At 36.5% G+C, this 20,950-nt stretch overlaps 1 protein-coding gene across 8 annotated transcripts in view; it reads left to right on the forward strand.

Annotated features, from left to right (window-relative positions):
• Positions 1-20,950, forward strand: part of SLC44A5 (solute carrier family 44 member 5) — a 188,721-nt gene that overhangs the window by 74,338 nt on the left and 93,433 nt on the right. Inside the window, exon 1 of one of the 8 annotated variants that reach the window (XM_025169427.2) lies at positions 12,407-12,476. The exons of the other annotated variants lie outside the window; for them this stretch is intronic. Within the exon in view, the coding sequence (XP_025025195.1) occupies positions 12,440-12,476 (37 nt within the window). The 5' untranslated portion in view covers positions 12,407-12,439. Of the gene's footprint in view, positions 1-12,406; positions 12,477-20,950 lie in introns of those variants that run through there. 8 annotated transcript variants of the gene reach the window in all.

The raw sequence follows: 20,950 nt of genomic DNA on the forward strand, positions 1-20,950 counted from the left end.
GCAGGAGGGGGGGTTTGGAGAGAGAGTCCTTGTATATATTTTGTGAAAATGTACAAAACAGAGTGCTACTATACTACTGATAACCTAAAGGGTAAATGGCCTTGAATTTAAAACCTAATGGGTAAATGCAATATTATATGGAGAGTGAACAAATCTGCTAATGTTAACATGTAATTTTAGTCAAAGAGTAGTTAAATATTGTTGAATATGTTATTTTATTTTATATGTGTATAATGTCAATAAACAGGATTGTTAGACTTCTGTCTTTACATTTATGTAATCAACAGAATTTATTCTTGGCACCTACTCTAGAATATCGTAATACTGTATCTTAAAACTTGTAGAATCATTTTCTAGCTTTAACTTTGCTCAGCTTAGCCTTTTGATTTCAAGAAACCTATAGCTTTATTATGCAAATGCTAATATTTATTAACTTCCGAATCATTAGCCTAATCTTACTGATTGTAAACCAGTTTGTCAGCAGCTGTGTTCATACATAACATTAAGCCATAATATGATTTGCTTTTTTTTTTTTTTTTTGGTTTAATTTGCAAATCCACATGCTGTGGTCTAGAGTTACATATAAACTAAACAAGTGTATTGCTTTGGCCTATGGCTCATACATTTCATATTTTCCACCAGTAGGTTTGTGTGTTCTTGCCATTTTGGGTGGGATCCTTGATTACCCAATACTTACTCTAGCCAGTTTTTTTTTTTAATTATTATTTTGATTTCTCTTTGTCAGCAAATGTTCTGGTATTGAAACTGTATATTCACTATGTTCCCTTTTGGTTTCCAAGATCTCAGCAAATCCCTTCATGTTCAATTAATTATATTGATATTTCAAATCTTTCTCTTGTTCTGCATATGTGTGTACAAAAACATTTAATATTTGGCACCTATATCAATGAATAATGTGTGTCCCAACAAGCAAATATGTTCATTATTTTAAATTAGATCATTGCTTTAAAAAGATCTCTTTAAAAATTCAGAATGTGAACCACAGGGCATATGGGATTATAAAGCAAGTTCTGAATTGCTTAATTAGGCACTGCAGTTTTCTTTCTATACAAATCTTAATGCTCTTTTTAATGAACTTTTAAAGAAGTAGTTAAATTTTGTTCCATTCTATATTTATAGAATTCAGAGGATTTTATGGAGAAAGCACAAGTATAAATATAATAATGCACTCACTATTACTTTAAAATTATTATAATTGTGTATAAAAACACTGGCATAAGGCCAAGCAAAACGTGCTATTAATCATACATACAGTATAGTTTCAGCTTCAGAGTCAAAGAGTTTTTAAAGATAATGCAAACTTCCTCTGTCTAGATAGGAGCCTTAATCTAGCCATTAGGGACTTCAGCCCTTCTTCTAACTGAGATTTGGATCAGTAGAGACATGTTTGCATGGGAAAAATCCTTTACATTAATTTTAGTGGGACATCATCCATACAAGTCAAGGTGTGATGGAAGGCATAAGTGGGGAGGATTCGGGAATGGAGCTTCAAGCTTACAGGGAAGGGGGAGAGACATTCCAAGGACAGCATCTCCTCAGCCCCCAGATGGACTGTGTGAAAGTCAAAAGGAGGAGACTGCCCACCCCAAGGGCATGATGGTTATAGTTGCTATCGTTGGGGGATTAGAGTTAGTCTGGTGAGATTCTATTAGGTGCAAGCTAATAAAGAAGCTGAGCTGAGTTCTGGACTGTCTCATGATTCTTGGGCTGAACCTGACACAAGGTTGAAAATGCTGTCTTCTTTTTCACCATGCTAAAATCTCAATTCACTTATTTTTACTTATTTTTCAAGCAAAAATCTTGTACTGAAGAGCTGTTATTGTTATTGTCATGCTGTTCTGGCCCTGAGACATATCTTGAAATTTGAAAATTATGTGTGGTATATCTCTAGAATATGTTCTGTAAACATTTAAACAACATGGCATTCTAAATGTTAATTATATGTATAAAATCTGAATTAGGGTCTTTTAGAAACTTCCTTTTATACAGGTTCAGATGTATCTTGAGGGTACACTGCATGTACCTTCTAGTTGGCAGAATGGGGGAAACAATGTATTGATTTGCAAGGTCGCCTCTAGATTACAGATCCCATGTTGCATAGCATGAGACTATTTCAGGTAAAGCTGGGCTTTAATTGTGCTTGTGGCACATCGACCAAAGTGTGCCAACTGACCTGCACTGGCTGAAGCACAAAATGCTTAATGTGGCACCAGTGGGACTATAGCTGGTAACCTATTCTATACAGTACTTTATATTGCTAAAAAAAAAAACATTGTGTGTATGCTCTGATTGACCAAAGGCATGATATGCAGCAGAGGTTAATAGCTATCGGTCCATCTGGTGGCAAACATTATCTATGGAAGATTGTGAATTGGAATATAAGAGAAGTAAATGATAAAGAAAAACGAATTAATCAATAAAATAAAAAAATAATGGACACTTTGTCTTTAAAACTGAGAGAAAGGATGTAATAGATTTAAATGAGGATCAGCTAATCCTATGGAGTGGGGTTAATGAATATATGTAGGGTGGTGAAGTTGTAAATTTAATTATGAATGAAAGGGCTATAATACAGGTCAGAGGGTATGAGCTGCTGTCAACTAGGTTTTGTTTCTACGTATGAAAGGAATCCATAGATTAGTTAGATACTACGCTCTGCAGAATAGTTATAGTGGAAGAACTGAAGAAAAATTGTGCAACATTCTGAATGAATGGATCTGGCAGGGCGAGGGTGGGGGAAGAAATCTGTTAGGTGACATGAATGGGTGGAAATGAAAGAAGAGTGCAGAAAAGGTGATTGGGCCATTTGGAAAGCTAAGTACAAATGAGAATAGTCAATGTTTGGTGAACACCTGCTGAGAAGAAGTTTTGTTGTTGTTTTCAATACATAGTTTAAGCAGAAGTGATACAAACAAATGGAAAAGGAAGGAATCAAAAGCATAGTGGTCTAATTTGTGATGAAAGGGTGAAAGAATTATTGAAGGGTGATTAAGTTCTAAATGTGGGATAAGTCTTTTCTGATTGTGTTAAGAGTAAATCATGGGAAAAAATCTACATGGAAGAAAAGAAATGAAAGAAACAAAACTGAAAGGAAAATAGGAAGAGAAAGTACAAGCTTTATTATTTTATTCAATTTATATGGCTGCCCACCTAATTAAATTGACTCTGGTGTTAGAAAACTCATGAGCACTCATGAGGATTTCTCTTTTATCTCAGCTGTTTTTACAGCAAGGTTCTTCCTGGTTCGTTCATCTACTCAGTCAACACCACAAAACTAATGCTCAGTCTCCAAATTGTTTATTTGTAAGGGTCTGCACAGCCTGGCCTGTCACACAAAGGACATGTTAACAATACAGTGGTACCTTGGTTCACGAACTTAATTCATTCCATGATTCTGGTCATGAACCGAATTGGTCGCAAACCGAATCAAATTTCTCCATAAGGTTCAATGTAAATAAGGTTAATCTGTTCTGACCCTTACGAATGTGGTTGCCAACCAATTTTGGTCGCCAACCGAATCAAATTTTCCCATAAGGTTCAATGTAAATACGGTTAATCCATTCTGAACCATATGTATTTTTTTTAAAACCACAAAAATATGAAACAAAGTACAGTACAGTACAGAATGAAGAGAGAGAACACTTACCTTGCTTGAGGCGACTTCTGGTGTGGAGGACAGGAAGGCAGGTGGGGAGGCGATCATTGTTTGGAGGGAGAGTCCCCCTCCAAAAGGACATCGGGGAGATCTCCTTCAGGGGTGTCCTCTCTTCTTTGTCTCTTAGCTGCAGGCTCAGTTTTGGTGAAAAATCTGTCTAATGTCACTTGTTTTTTCCTGCGCTGCATAACCCTCCGGAAATGAGAGACCACATTATCGGTCACCAGATTCAACACTCTGTTCGTTACAGTTATGTTGGGGTGGTGCTTCTCAAAGAAATCCTGGCACTCATTCCATTTTTCCATAATGGATTTTATCACATCACTGCTAACCTCCTTCCTGTCTTCCTCTTCCTCAGTGGAATGCTCCTCAACAAGCGCTTTCTGCTGCTCACTCTGGAGTTCAGCAAGTTCTTCTGTGGTCAGCTCCTCCTTATGGTCCTCAACAAGCTCCTCTATGTCTGCACCGTCGACATCCAGACCCATACTCTTGCACATGGACACAATCTCTTCCACTACCTCTGCATCAGACCCTTCAAAGTCACGTTCAGTGACACATTCTGGCCACAGTTTCCTCCAGGCTGAGTTTAAGGTCCAGTACGTGACATCTTCCCAGGCTTTGTCAATGAGGTTGATGCAGTGGAGGACATTGAAATGTTTCTTCCAGAATTCTTTCAGAGTCAAGGACGTCTCTTCAGTGACATTAAAACACCTGGTTAAGAGCACCTTTCTATACAGCTTCTTGAAGTTGCAGATCACTTGCTGGTCCATGGGCTGCAGAAGAGGTGTCGTGTTGGGGGGGAGGAACTTGACCTTTATGAAGTCATACTCAGCGTCCATATCATCCACCAAGGCTGGAGGGTGTGCCGGGGCATTGTCCATCAGAAGAAGGCACCTTCCAGGCAATTGGTTGTCAGAAAGATATTTTTTAACGGTGGGTGCGAACACCTCGTGCAGCTATTCCACAAACAATTGCCTTGTGACCCAAGCTTTCACATTGGCCCTCCACATGACAGGCAATCTGGCCTTGTTCAATTGTGTTCCTTGAATGCACGAGGGGTCTGGGAATGGTACACCAGTAGTGGCTTAATCTTCAGCTCACCGCTTGCATTCGCACACAGCAAAAGGGTCAATCTGTCTTTCATGGGCTTGTGCCCCGGCAGTGCCTTTTCCTCCTACGTGATATAGGTTCTGTTCAGCATCTTCTTCCAGCAGAGCCCTGTTTCATCACAGTTGAACAGTTGTTGAGCGACGTATCCTTCCCCCTTCATGAATTCAGCGAATTCTTTCTTGTAGGCTTCTGCAGCGGCCTTGTCAGAACTGGAAGCCTCACCATGTCTTGTCACACTGTGAATGCCACTTCTCTTGCAGAATTTATCAAACCAGCCTCTACTGGCTTTAAATTCTTCACTTGTTGCACTTGTAGGGGGTTTTTTTTGCAGTAAATCACTGTGCAATTTCCTGGCTTTTTCACAGATCATAGCTTCACTAACTCTATCACCTGCCAGCTGTTTCTCATTCAACCACACTAACAAAAGTTTTTCCACCTCTTCCAGCACTTGTGTGCTCTGCTTGGTTAACATTGTTACTCCTTTTGCCACATCAGCTCCTTTGATGGCATCTTTATTCTTCAAAATAGTCGAGATTGTCGACTTCGCCATCTTGTACTCCAAGGCTAGATCAGTCACACAAATACCACACTCATGCTTTTCTACAATTTCCTTCTTCAATTCAATGCTTATTTTCTTCAAAACCTTATTCTTACCATTCTTGCTCTGCACTTTCTCTTTACCACCATGTTTGCTCTGCACTTTCTTTTCACCACCCTGCTTGCTCTGCACTTTCTTTGGAGCCATGCTAAAAAGCACACCAAAAAGCTTCACAGCCAGTGTTTGTCTGTGACCGCGTCTCGCCTACAGGAAGCCACGACCACATGTCAGAGCAGGGAAGATGGCCACGGGTCGTGTTCATCACCCGATGCGTTATGTTGCAGAGTACCATAGAAGTGTGTCAAATTTTGTTAATGGGAATTTTTTTTTTTTTTTTAATCTGCGCTCAGTCGTTACCGACTCTGCAGTGACTGCTTGGACGAGTCCTTGCAGTTTTCAAGGCAATTGTTTCGGAAGTGGTTTGCCAGAGCCTCCTTCCTAGGGCAGAGCCCAGCTGGCGAGCGCAGGAGGCAGGGTTTCCGTTGCTTTGTGCCCTTTTCGGGCGCGCGCGGTTTTTCGCGCTTACCGGCAACTGGTCCCGACTCCTTTTTGCAAGGCACCGCCAGCATTTTTCCTCCCACTGGTGTGAGAGTCCCCATTTATCTACTCACGTGAGTTTTTTTCGAACTGTTGGGTTGACAGGAACTGGGGAGGAAACAGGAGCTCACCCTGCTAACGCGAAGGCTGGGCTCGAACCGCTGAAGCGTTGACCATTTCTGGCCAGCAACTTTCAGCGTCATTAAGCCGCTGCGCCACCGTGTCCCCCTAATGGGACATACAAAAATATAATTCATATTATCCCCAACCATTAGCTAATGCTTTCTGGGGCTGATGAGAATTGGTGTCTGATGCCTGGTTCTCTTACCTAATTTTCTGTGTCTTTGTATTTTGCACTTTGTTTTTATTTATTTAATCTTTTTCAATATTGAATAAAAAAGTGGATATAAATGAATCTAACATATACAAATTACTTTCTGTAGTGTAGATCCCTATTATATTAGGAGAAATAGTATTTTCTTCTATTCTGGCAACTATAGATCTTCTAATTTATATTTGGGCTATTACTTTCCTTGCTGCCTGGATTTCAGCTATTTTCAATCTGTGAACGATATATTGCAAATCATTTTCAGAAGTAAAATACAGCATGAAATAGATATATAGTTGTGTCTTCTTCATAAAATAGATATAAATTCTTCTACTTCCAATATTGCTGAGATACAGCAAGAGATAAAATCATACCAAAGGCCAGGCTATATCCATTAAAAGCATATTTTGAAGCATAAATTATACTAATTTACATTAAAGGTTTGTATCATTCATTAACTTTTCAGTGTTTCCCTTTTGTATGTCAGTGTTAGAGAAATAAAGTAGGAACAAATCTTGCTGAATGCTGAAAACAGCATCGGCTTTTTTATGAGGTGAGCTTCTATTTCAGCTACAATTATCTTTGAAGGCAGTGCTATTTTTAATCGAACGAAGGTGTCAAGAGAAATATTAATACTAAAGAATTATAGAAAATTGCAGTCTGAAATGAAAAATGCTTCACTAGATAAAAAAAGGTGAAAAACTAGCTTCCAACTTCTCTAAAATGTATGTTGTTTGTATTTTATGATCCCTTTCATGATATTGAGTTTGAGAGCTAGTTAAAAGGTATGTATGGGATAGCACTGAAAATCTTCATTTAATTCTATCAAAGGCTGAATACAAAGTAAGAGAAACAAGACTTTTATGGTTTTATCTTGCAATGAGAAAAATATCATTGTTATTATAGCATTTATTAGATATTTAGACAGAATATATCTGTTTCATGGTTTAGTAGTCTGGAGGCTGTGAGGGTCTGGATGGGAAGAAGCAGGCTCAGCCTCAACCCTGGCAAGATTCAGTTTTTTGGACCCCCCCCCTCAGATCAGGAACTTACTTATATTTACCCCCTTTGGGGTAATATACAGTTTGGGGGTCCTCATGGACTCACAGCTCCTGTTTGAGGTGGCAGCTGTGGCCACAAAGGTCTTTTTCACATAGACCCACCCTTATGGGCTAGATCAGGAGGCATTTTGAACAGTCACTCATGCTCTGGTCAACTTACACATGGACCACTATAATGTGCTCTACATGGGGCTGCCCTTCAAGACTACTTGGACACAACAGCTGATCCAGAATGCAGTGGCCTGGGCAGTTTGGGGCATGCCTTGGTATGCCTGTGTAACATTTCTGTTTTGGAAGCTGCACTGGTTACCAGTAGACTGGTTATCACCTTTGAAGCCCTTCATGGCACGGGGCCTAGCAACTTGAAGGACTGTTTCTCATAATAGTAATTTTGAATTGGGTGGCTTTACAAATCTAATAAATGAAATGAAATGAAATGAAATGAAGCTAATTGTAGAATAAGTATCAAACCATGCATTGTTTCCAGGTTTCTATGCTGTTCTGATGAATGACAATTTATTTTGAATCATTTTATTGTTATAGGTTTAGGCAACAATGTTAACATTGCCTGGTTCTGTTAGACAATGTACCACAAATCTACCTTTTTGACTATATGACAGCCAAAATTTCCTTAGAAATGCGCAAACTGAGATCCCAGGGATGAATTCAACCCTTAGACCATTTTCTACAGCCCCTCATGCCACCTCTGTAATGTTAATGCTAAAATAGGCTCAATGTAGTTTAAACAATTGAAGAAACCTCACAAACTCCACCTCCTCCTGATCACATAGTGTTTGGCAGATTAAAATATTTTGCATATTTGAGGACTTTATATTCCTGAATTGTAAGTCAAACGATATATATATATATATATATATATATATATATATATATATAGTTGATAACTTTTAATTATAGTTTAGTAATTGGATTCACATACCACATTATACCATCAAGAATTTGTTTATTTTTGGCTTGGTATGTTTTGTAAACCCAATTAATTTTAGTCTGTTCAACAAAACATTGTTAAATAACACATGCTTATTATGATTTGTGATTTCCCCCCACCCCCATGTTTGTCAATCTTTTGTTTGCAATATACTTTATAGTTTGTCCCGCAATAAAACAAACTAAAGACCTTCCAGCTACTTATTTATATGTGGCATGCATTACATAACTACAGTTTCAGTTGCTCTGAAAAGAGACCTTTGGCTTTTTGACATATATCTAATTGACAAAGATACACAAATAACCAAATTATTTTTCCTTTAACTATTTTTAAGTATATATGGAAAACCTAACCTTTATCAGATTCATAAATGGTCAAGAGTTTATTACAGATAATGGTTCTGCTGATAATTTTAGTGTTTTATTCTTTTCCTCACACTGTAGTGTAGAGCTATGATGACAGTTCTGACTAATATTGAATTTGGTTATTTTATATATGTCTGGCACAAAGTCATACAACTACAAATGTTAATATGTCTGAATTATTCATATTTATTTCTCTAGGAACATACTTTACCATTCACAATCTCACTTGTAATTTTATCTATCATGAGAGCTGCTGTTTGTATCAACTCTCACCATGTATGTTAAAATTATGAATGACGTAAATACCACACTGAATATGTTTCTCTAATATAGTATGCAAAAAAATGTGTAAATAAAATTGTGTTAGGTCTCAACTCCACCTGTTCACAGATCCCAATAGTTTCATTTGCCAGCCATTCTTGGAGGTTCCAGTCCAAATGGCATGCATAAAGCTTGCTGATAATACTTGGCAAGCTCATAGGTCAATAGGTGGTAGGATCACCCCATCCCCTTTCTTGAAAATTGGGACAATTTTGCCACTACTCAGTCTATTTTCAGACTGAAATCTACGTGTTGTCTTTCTGTGTTCTTCAGAAGTGCTAGAGGCTAAAATCCCCCACGTTAACAAGCAGAATACTAGCTGAGAATTCTCATTTGTGTAATCCAACACACATCTGGAGAGGCCAGATTAGAGATAGGCATTGGGAAGACTTCACTGTCTTAAACCCAGAAATTTACCAATTCTGCAACTGACAAAAATAATAAAAGACACTAAATATTCTCTTTGCTTTTCTTCTTGGACTTAATGGAGACTCATAACATAAAACTAAAACTAAGCATTCTCCAATAAATATTTGGTTTCATTGTATTGATTCAATCATTAGCCATTATAACTTATCCAGAAGTGCTTTTAAAACCATACAGTGAAACAAAATGGTAAAAATACTGAAAATTAGATTAGCATAATCATGTGTGTTATACTTAATAAAATCTGTTTGCCATTCCTTCTCTTTCTGCTGGTCCACTGTTGCTGCACTGCATATGTAGGTAAGACTTTATTCATGCACAAGGGAAGCAGAACAGCAGGATTGAAGGGAAAAGAAGAAAAAGGAAAGGCCGTGTCCCAAACAAAGGAGTGTTTTTTCCCTCAGAATGCTGACTGAAAATTGAGGAAGCTGGCAAGGAAGGCAGAAAGGAGCATCCTGTAGGGAAACAAGGCTGATTTAACTCAAACAATGAATGGGAACATTTTGTATCACATTTCATTGCAGATCCCACATGTGATTTTTATAATATCAATAAATTGGTAGCAAGTCTATATTTAAAACTATTTAAAAGGTGTAATTTGTTTTTGGAAGAAAGTCCAGTTGTTGCAATTTCTTGAAAGCCCATGAGGTCCTTACACTCCATTTTCTCTATCAGTATGTGGTCACGTAAATCTATTTAGCTGCTCCCAGAATAACAAAATAATTATATGGGATCTTAGACAGTCTGTCCTCTAGGGCAACAGATGGCATCATTTGGAATCTCACCAAGAGAATTTTATTCTCGAATGGAATTTATTAAACTTGGATAATATCCCTCCAGGCCTGATTTATTTTGAAGTAGGTTATGCCAGGGAGTGATTGCAACATAGTTACATGATGACACAACATTCTGAGGGAAAATATCTGATATATTGAATTCTTTCTTTATTGTCTCCTGTTTACTGTAGCATGGTAGGTTACACCCGTACCAATTTGCTTACCTCTAACTTTATTCTAATACTTCTATAATAGCACTGACATAAAGGTCAATTTAGCTTATATGATTGTAATGTATAATTGAAGGCTGAGATTACAATTTCTAGAGTCAGGCTTATAATTTGTTCACCTTATTATAAAGAGAAATGAAAACCATTTTTAACAACAGTAACAATTTCAGATACAGGTAGTCCTTGTTTAATGACCACAATAAGGCCCAGAAAATTCATTGTTGACTATGGTGGTGGTTAAGTGAGTCATGCCCAATTTTACAACCTTTTTTGCAATGGTCATTAAGTGAATATCACGTTGTTAAGTGAATCATGCAGTTCCCCATTGATTTTGCCCGGGACGCTGCAACCGTTGTAAGTGCGGGCTGATTGCCAAGTGCCCAAATCATGATCATGTGACCGCAGGGATGCTGCAATGGTTGTAAGGGTGAGGACCAGTTCAGCACCATTGCAACTTCAAACAGTCACTAAACAAATGGTTGTTAAGTGAGGACTACCTGTGTGTGTGTGTGTGTGTGTGTGCGTGTATCTCAGAAGCACTTAGTATTTAACATTTCCTCTACTTAACAAATTTTGAGATTAATAGTTTTTGATTCAGCATAGGAAAGAACAAAGCACTGCTATTCTAGAGAAAGCAAGTAATTATTCAGAATGTTGTTGTCTTCTATTATGGGCCTTTTATTGGCTCCAACAGATCTCACAAGTCCTGCACAGCAGATGCATAATCTCTAAGAAATTAAATCCCTATAAATATTGTTAAGTATGTTAGCCTCAGTTGTTTTCTTGTTATTACAGTCTGGTCTCCCCCGTTCTTCATCCCCGTACCCAACTAAAGTAGTCCTTCCTCTTTGCTTGGGCCCTGACTAAAGATAAGACTTGATCAGCTTTCTTCTGGAATATACTTGAATGCCACCATTGCTTTTGATTGACAACAAGCTTGTCAAGACATTGGCTACTGTTGATGTAAAGACGAAGGGGCCTGTGGAGAGGAAAATTATCTGCAAAGAGTCTAGCCATCTGGATTGAGAAACCCACATGTCAATTTTCCATCATTTTAAAATTAATTTAAAGGTTTTAATGTAATGTGTTATATTGTACCTGTTGTGTTATTGGTAGGTAGGCTTTACTTTTAGCATCTTATGACTTCCCTGAAATGGAGGAAACTGAAATTATATGTCAGTGTAAATTGCCATTCTGCATTACATAGATCACAGCCAGCATGTGACTTGCAGTAAAAAAAAAAAAAAAAAGCTTAGAAAATACAAAAAGAAATACTATTTTTTTTAGATTATTTTTATCCCGCCTTTATTATTTTTATAAATAATTCAAGGTGGTGAACATACAGTACCTAATACTCCTCCTTCTCCTATTTTCCCCACAATGACAAACCTGTGAGATGAGTTGGCTGAGAGCGAGTGACTGGCCCAAAGTCACCCAGCTGCCTTTTGTGCATAAGGACTAGAATTCACAGTCTCCTGCTTTCTAGCCTGGTGGCTTGACCACTGGATGAAACATACCAAACTGTTAATACAATATATTAACAGTTGGCTATTCCAACTGTTAATATATTAAATTATTTCAGAATACTCTAAGCAAAATGTCTGGAATGTGGATGAATGAAATGCCTTCTATCTCTACTGTAATGAATAATCAAAATAGTTGCGGACATGCACACAGTTAACACAACAGTTGGTGAATTTCAAAATGATTTGTAATGATAGAAACACTATATTGAGTACTAGTACTGGCTATGGTGGTTTCAATTTGAGCTTCTTTTTATATGGGTTGGAAAAGAGATCTTTAATTAAAATAGCATAGTGTTTCTATTGCATCACATTTGCACCACATTTATAGCACTAGCCTTATTTTGGCATGAGATGCTACAACTATTCAGAAAGCAGAAGTCCTGCCCCCATTTTTAGTTTTGTCCTGATTGGATGACTTTATGCGTCACTCAGTTAGCTTTATTTTTAAACCTGGGCAAATAGTATTTTGTGGACATAAGTTCACTGTACAAACTGTTCTTCCTGACAAGGTAGTGGTTAGAGTGAAGAATCAGAAAATGGCTAAGAAGGAAGAATTCTACTATGGAAAAAATGGTAATCCTTATATTTTTCTTTGTTCTTAATAAATAACTTGAGAAATATTCTGAGCTAGAGGCTGACATTAAATTCTTTGAAGATCACTTTCTCTGCCCTCTTACTATATTTTAGGGGTACTAAAAACATCAGTACCGTATGTGATTATTTCCAAATTACAAATTTGTTTGCTTGAATTAACAGTGCTGTTATGATTCATTTGCATTTATATTTATCTTTGTTCATATAATTATGTTTTGGGACAATGTTTTAATTTTCAGTTAGATTAAAGAAGAGGCTGTCTTTTAGGCTGTAATCATGCTTATTATGAAGTGTTGTATACTGATTCATACTTACTACCAAGTAAACATACAGTACAGGAGTTAAACCAATGTGTAAGTTTTTGAAACAACTGACAAAAGGTATGATAGCTATGAACGTGTGTGTGCTATTAAATAAGTTTTTGTGCACATTTAGAATTTGATCTTTCAGTGCTACTCGACTTAATAAAAAGTAGAAAATTTACCTGAAACAGAATGCAGGTTAATTACAATCTTAGTTTTAGCACACTTACTGAAAAGTAAGTTAAATTGTTTTCAAAGGGGTAGGATTTCATAAAACTGTATTTGTAGTTTAGTGTTTATGTCACATGGAAGGAATTTCTAAATATTCTTACTCGATATAATTCTCTACCTTGTTGTTCCTGGAATGTTTAATTACATTTCACTATAGATTTATTTTTTAAGCTATACCTATCCTATTTGCAGGTGGAGTTTGTTTTTTTCTGAAAGATCTGGTTTTCAACTTGGTTATTTTTCTTGAGACACTAAGTTGTTAAAATGGGATAAGAATATACTGCATTCTATAGATTTCTTCAGCTGTCTATATTCTGTGTCTTTTATATGTGCGTATAATTAAGAAAATGTTTATATAATATTTAAATTAAATAGAAAAGCAACGTTTTTCTGAGCACACTGTTCCATAAATGTTCTTGTTGTTCTATCAGGAAAAGCTGTAGCAATGCATTACTGTTAAAGTGTAATTTTTAAAATCATCCCTGTCTTAAGACCCTGATGCTGGGAAAGATTGAAGGCAAAAGGAGAAGGGGACGGCAGAGGATGAGATGGTTAGATAGCATCACTGAAGCAATAAGCATGAAACTGAGCAAACTCAGGGAGGCAGTGAAGGACAGGAAGGCCTGGTGCGATATGGTTCATGGGGTCACAAAGAGTCGGACACAACTTAACGACTGAACAACAACAACAAAAAGGATTTGTAGTAGAACATTTTAAAAAAGGAAACACTGCTAGTTTTGTTCTTGTCCAAGCTTTCCCCAAACAGGTGCCCTGCAGAACTGTTGAACCTCAGGTTCCATAAACTCCAAACAACATGGCTATTGACCGTGATGGGAATTTTGGAAGCTGAAGTCAACAGATCTGAGAGCATGAAGTTGGGAAAGGCTGCTTGAGGCCATAACTGACAATACTTTCTGATAATATAGAAATATGTGTAAAAGGAATTTGTAATTATGCAGTGGTGTGATTTTTTAAAAAGAACATTATTGTTTTCAATTTACCCAATACATTTGCTTGGTAAAGAAGACATTTTATGAAGAGATCGGTATGTGGAACATTTTATTTAATCTTTTCTTGTCTTGTATGAATTACAGGCATTGATTTTACTTGAGCAATATTTTACCTTTGCACCTGAAACTAAAAATGCATACATTTTCCATTTTTTTTTTTTGTATGACAGGAAACCAATAGAATAAAGTTAAGGACAGTGCTTCCAAAATATCTATTATTAATAAAAATTGAATCATTACAAAAAGAAATATAATTTCCGGAGGAAAAAAGAGTGTATTTGTACTTGGTTCCATGTGTTATCAGCCATTCAGTCAGTCAGTTATAGACTGACATTCAAGAAATTGATATTGTTACTGCAGCATTATGCAGAAAGAAAAGAGAAATACAAATTTAATATATAAGATGTCGCAAAAATTTTGTATGCTTGACTTCATATTATTTTAAAAACAGATTTTGCTCAAGTGAAAAAGTATGTCAATTTACATAGACTTTACTTGGCTGGGCTAATACAAGGAAAGATCTGCATATACAGTATCTGTTCAGGCATAGACATATTTTCTCCTATTAGATGCTTATTGGTTAGTCATGACTCTTTACCAGGGGGCGGGGAGGGAATGCAGGCAAACTGTAATATATTTGACAGGACTTTTTGTAAAAATGTAATAAAAAAAGAGTAGAGGATCATCTACTCTTCAATATTTTCATTACTGATTCGGATGAAAACATGGAGAGAATGCTTATTAGATTTGCAGGTGATATAAAATTGAGTGAGATAGCTAATACCTTAGAAGACAGAAATAATATTCAAAAACGTCTTGATAGATTGGAGGAATAGGCTGAAAGTAACAGGGTAACAGGCACATGCACACAGTTACTCATTTAGGAAACAAAAATGAAATGCACAAGTATAGGATGTGGGATATTAGGCTTAGTAATAGTACTTCCAAATAGAATCTTGTCATAGTAGCTGATTGCAAACTGAATATGTGTGGTGTGGCTGCAAAAAGCCCAAATGTAATTTTAGTCTATATCTATTGAGATAGAATTTTCAAACCACAGAAAGTAGTCATTCCATTCTGTTCTGCTTTGATCAGACCCCACCTCAACTTTTATGCCCAGTTCTATGAACCACATTTTAATAAGAATTCAGAGATATTGAAACAGGTTGTGAAGAAAGATTATAGGAGCTTGGTATGCTTAACCTGAAGAAAAGGGGACAATATAACAGCAATCTTCAAATGACTGAAAGGATGTTGCCTAAGAGAGGATTCATAACCTGTTATCTTTCCTTCCAAAGTACAGGACAGAGAGTAATGAATATAAGTTACAGAAATGTGGATTTCAGCTCAGTGTCAGAAAAACTTCCAAATAGCAGTTCAACAACGGTATCAAAAACGTGGTAGGCTCCAAGTATACCTGAAGGTGTTCTACCATTACTTATTGGTTATATCTTAAATTTATCTCCTGAGCCTGGAGTTGGTTTGAATGATTTCTGTATGACAGCATTATTTGTGTTCTGTCATCCAAGAGTTTGATCACATACATCTGTTCCAAAATTATTTGCTGCCCAGGCTTGTATATGGCAGTGAAATATATTTTTGATGGCTATAGAAAAGAATCTATTTGCTGCAATGCAAACAGAAACAAATCAGCTTTCTGCATTTACCGAACAGGGTGTGTGTTTGTAAAGGTTTTCAGATAGTAAGGATGTGGACAAAGTCTGGTTTTAGTTAATGAATAGTATTCTTAATATTTTCCAGGAAGGAAAGTTCACCAATCCTTTACATAGTTATTGAGACATTAGCTTCAGTGGAACATACTTTCAGGGAAACAAATATGGGTTTGCATAATAAAAATGCTGATGAATTCTAAGTATCATGATATCAGCAAGTCACAAAAGTTTGAGGATATCTTATAGAAAGTTATATATTTAAATGGAACCAGGAAAAATGTACTTCCTACTATACTTTGTTGTCTAAAACAAGTCAAATAAAACTTTGTTCTGTTTTTTTTTTCCTTAGAAAATGTAAATGGTCCACAATTTTTGCCCATTAAGTTAGTTATGTATGGGAAATGTTTTAGAGATACTTCTATACAAAGCACTTTTGAAACATCCTTGTCAAATCTGGTTGTGAGTGTTTGAAAAAAGACAACGCATTTACAGCTTTTAAAAATTTGTAATCCTACATTTTGAATTCAGAGCAGAGCAGGGATAGGTTGCTTAGTATCTCTAAATGTTTTGAACTACAATTCCCAGAATCCCTTGCAAGTGGCCATACTGGCTGAGGCTGATGGGAACTGAAAATCAAAATATCTAGAGGACATCAGGTTGCCTGTCCCATTGTAATAAAGTCTACTGAAACTAATGATGTTTGTTTGGGAAAAAATAGTGAAAAAATCGATACAGTATACAGTAGTCAGTATGCTAGGGCTACATAATAGAGCTTTAAAGTCAAGCACAGATGTGTTGATGAGATGGTACTGAGCTTTTATCTGATATTACTCAAAATTCAACTTATTTAGTTAATATGGAGAACAAAATAAGTTAAACTGCTACGTCAAGGAACTGTATGACAGATTTTTTAATATGATTTTTAATGAAACTTTAAAAAAAGAAGATAAAAACTAATCAAACTAATATAAAGCAAGGAAGAAAAAAAAAGAAAGCAAAGGCAAAGAAAAAAGAGCAAGAAAAAAAAGTTGAAAAAAAATAGAAAAGAAAGAAAAAAGACACAAAGAAGTAGCTTCCGATATTCTTCACAGCAGTTATAAGTACAATTATATTTTAATCTCTCTCTCCAAAGTTATGTCATAATACCCTTCTTTCTATAATCTATCCTGTCTAATCATCAAAGCCATAAATCACAAACTCATTTTTTTTTTCATTTTTACACAAAAAGTTCATAAGAGGTTTCCAGTTGTATGAGTTCAGTTTTGTTTTGGCTTACTTCACCTTAGTACAGAGGGCTATTCTTTGGTGGTGGAACTGCCAGCTGTTTTCATAATGACTGTATCACTGTGGCGTTCCCAGCAATTTGGAAGTGTGCACTACCAGACTTAGAATTCTATAATACATTAGCAAAACTTGTTATATTTTTAGATTTTTTAGTTTCACAACTTCTGAATAATAATAAGCAGAAGTGATAAGTATTTTAATTTATCTGCCTTTAATCCCCTGTAGAATATTAAAAAGTTGCTGGAAAGTGCTATCACAAGCTGCTGAAATTATGAGTGAATTGCAGATCAACTGACTTACCCTAAACATTTTTCTCTTTTAGTCTTTTGAGTATGGGTAGAAGTTCAAAAAGCCTACTACTTAGCACAGCCATTCTCAACGTAGTGAAGTAAACATCAAGTCTAAACAAAGTACCTATTAATCTGCACCACATTTTTTTTCCTTGGCGTTTTCCAGTATTACTGCCAACACAGTACAGTACACAGTGGCTTACTATGCTTGGATATGCTTAAAATAGTCTGTGTAGCCATTGGCTTTTTTAAAAAAAGGCTCACTCTGTCCTAGAAATATATTACTAATAATAAAACCTTTTTTAAAATGTTGAGTTTTAGCATTCCTGAAGGCTGATTTAAGGAGAAATTTATTTTTATTTGTGAATTTTTCTGATGGGAATCTGTCTAGTGGAACCTAGTGGAAACATGCTCAGTTATGGTTGTGGCTAGATCAATCCTATTTAAGCTGCAAAATATCTCCATGGTTATGAAAATTGCTGTAAAAATGTTAGTTTATGAACAAAATGTTCTCCTCAACATTAGATGAGTTCTTGTCAAGCTAGTGTGGTATTATGAGGTACTTACAAGTATTCTTGAAATAATGTCAGTAACTTTCAGCTCAGCATCAAACTGACCCTAGAACAGCCCTGCAACAGATTTATTTTCTGAACACACCTGCAAACCTACAAAATATAACTAAAAACACTACCCAGTTTCAAAAATGTACTGACCACTGGTTCCTTTTACATGGTGCCAGGTTTCTATCCATGATAACATCACAGAATATAATTGTCTGTTGTAAATCCCATGAGACTGCCATATTGGGGTTTCAGGCATTTCTCAAGCTACAGTGTCCACCTAACGAAGTGAAAAAGAGTTCAGCAGAGACATGAGCAAGGCAGGGTAGAGTAGAATAGGGAGAAAACTAGTCCTTGTTATCACCCATAATTCACAGCTAAAACTGCTCAGATGTATGATGAATAATCTGCAGTCCTTTCTAGACAAAGATTATTCCCTTTGCCTACAGACAGCCAAATAAACAGCCATATACAGGCACATCTCCAGATGGGAAGGGATGTCAAAAAAGTCAAGATGGCAGTCATGCCACACAATCAAAGCCTTGCTCTATTTTACATGACTCTTGTATTAAAAAGGGATGGGGCTTCAACAAGTGGTGGGGCACCACCATTTGTACTTTTTTGGACATCCTTCTCCTGATACAGACACACAAATCAAATCCTGTAGCATACCCAGAGTTTGACTCCATATTTATCCTGCAAAACTACTTTTTTCACCCACAGTGTCAACTTTCAATGTGAAATATGTCCTCATTGGTCAGCATAAGGACAATCAATTATTCTGATACAGGTAGTCCCCGGGTTAAGAATGCTCAGGTTATAGACAACCCATAGTTTTGTTGTAGCAAAATTCGAGTTTAATACACAATGGTTCAAGTTCATTACACAATACTACTTATACAGTATTATACAATAATAATGTTCCATACTGTTTCAGGATTGCCATTCTTGAATGAAACAATTACAGAGACCTATTTCATCAAATTTCAATTATGCTGTTTACAGAATAAACAAAAATAAGCTTGCCCCAGTGCAGAATTGTCTGCTTCGCATTCAACAATTGGCTTAGAAGTGAGATCTAGCAGTAGAAATGAGAATGAAATTCAAGGTTTAAAGACAGAAGGCATTGCCTTTTCAGTAGAGATCTTCTTTTTTCTACTTTATTTGATATAAAATATATTAAAAGTAATATCTTTAAAAGATTACTCACCTTTGACATTAATTTTTAAAAACCAACATTTTTTTGTGTGGCTGACTTGAGAGGAGTTGTAAAAAATAAAAACAAAAAAAAAGCTCCCACCCCCAAATCTTGCTACAACCTAAAAATGCTTGCATGACATTACCAGCACAGCCGGTTTGCTGCATGTTTTTAATTTACAGCATGCAAGGGCATTATTTACTATTTATTTCTTTGTTAAAAACCAGAGTTAAACCACATATTGCATTACAACACCAACTTGCAGCATAGGAGAAGCAACAGTGCAGGTTTGTTTTATATTTCTGTCTCGTATCAATTTCTGTATTGCAACACTAAATTGTAATTACTAGATTAGGAATAGAGAATCAACTACAGTTCCCACTAGCACCAGTTCATGTGACCAATGGGATGCTGGGAGATTTAATTCTGAATGTGCAGATTCACTTTATTCTGCTCTCTGATTAATACTGTTCAGTGGTAAAAGCCAGTTTAATCATTTCTGCAATCAATTTGCATTGTAACCCAAAAGAACATTTCTAATGACTTCTTCAGTTCAAACTAGGAAATACCCAGATATTTCTATCCCTAGATATATCCATATCTAGATATTTTTCTTAATTAAGGAGTACTGATGAGGTGATGAGAATTGTAGCTGAACATATCTGGAAGGTGCCAGGCACTATTACTCATGCTGGCTGGGGAATTCTGGGAGTTGAAGTTCACACATCTTAAAGTTGTCAAGGTTGAGAAACACTGGTCTAGACTTATTTTTACTTATTCTATTACTTAAAAAAATTATATTACACTTCCTCTACAGATTTAGACTGTATACTTAAAAAGGCTCATTAGTGATACAATTCCTGCTTCTATATCATGGTCTTTGTAGTTCACACACAAGTTACATTCCTGGTTAGAATCTTTTAGGGCTTCACAATTCTTGATGGAAGTCCTGACCTCTATATATACCATGTATAACTTAGTGCTGAACTTCATTTTTGACCACCACAGTAATAACATATTCAATCTCTGAGCTCCCACTCATCCAACAGTTCCCCACCCCCACCCCTGATATTTTTTCTGCCTTGGGTAAAATCACACAATAGACTCTTGTGACCATTGCCAAGCATTTACAAAAGAATCACACTAATTCATCCCTTTGGTGAGCTACTCTTTGAGAGCAGGCTCTGGAAGCACCAGACTCTGAAATTACAGTAGCTCTTCTGTCTTACGCTCCTACCATTTCACATAATTTCTCTGGGGATTCTCTAGCCTCTTCTCAAGTGTGTTCACATTCCCAATTTCCTATGGAAGATTCCCAGGAATTTGCCACACTTCCATCAAACTGAATAATCACTTGCTAAATGTCCACAGCCTTCTAAAAAGGTTCTCTTGATTGAAGCAAAAAGAAAAAAGGCAAGCCTCCTTTTCATTTTCCTTTGCGATCTTCATAATACTGGTGCTAGCTGTTACAAGCTGTCCTTCCTGCAGCCTTCTCTATCTCCATCCGATCTGGATCATCCAATCTCTTTTGGGTTCCCCTTAGGCCTGGGATTCAATTTTGAAGGAAGAGATTAATAAAAGGTCTTGTTGAAGGCCTTATTCTTCACATCATCCTTTAGAACTGGAATCAAGACCTCTCCTGCCTATTGATGTCTGAAGAACACTTGCCTTCTACGTGAACCAAATGATGCTGTTCCAGAGTCCAACATTTGTGGCCTTCTTGGCCCTTTCTAAAGGATTTAGTCTTTCTCCACAGTGTTTACCCAAATAGAGGGTGGGAACAAGCGAGGTTTGTTATTAGTTGGGCATAGAGGGTGGCAACCATGAAAGTTTGTTATTAGTTGGCCAAACAAGAGTAACCTCATGTTTACTCTGTGAAACTTACGGCAGCATCTGCAGTTTTCT

The sequence above is a fragment of the Python bivittatus genome, unplaced genomic scaffold, assembly GCF_059951505.1.
Source record: "Python bivittatus isolate LINGU-HERP-01145 unplaced genomic scaffold, Pbiv_v1 ctg000700_np1212, whole genome shotgun sequence".
Classification (NCBI taxonomy): Eukaryota; Metazoa; Chordata; class Lepidosauria; order Squamata; family Pythonidae; genus Python; species Python bivittatus.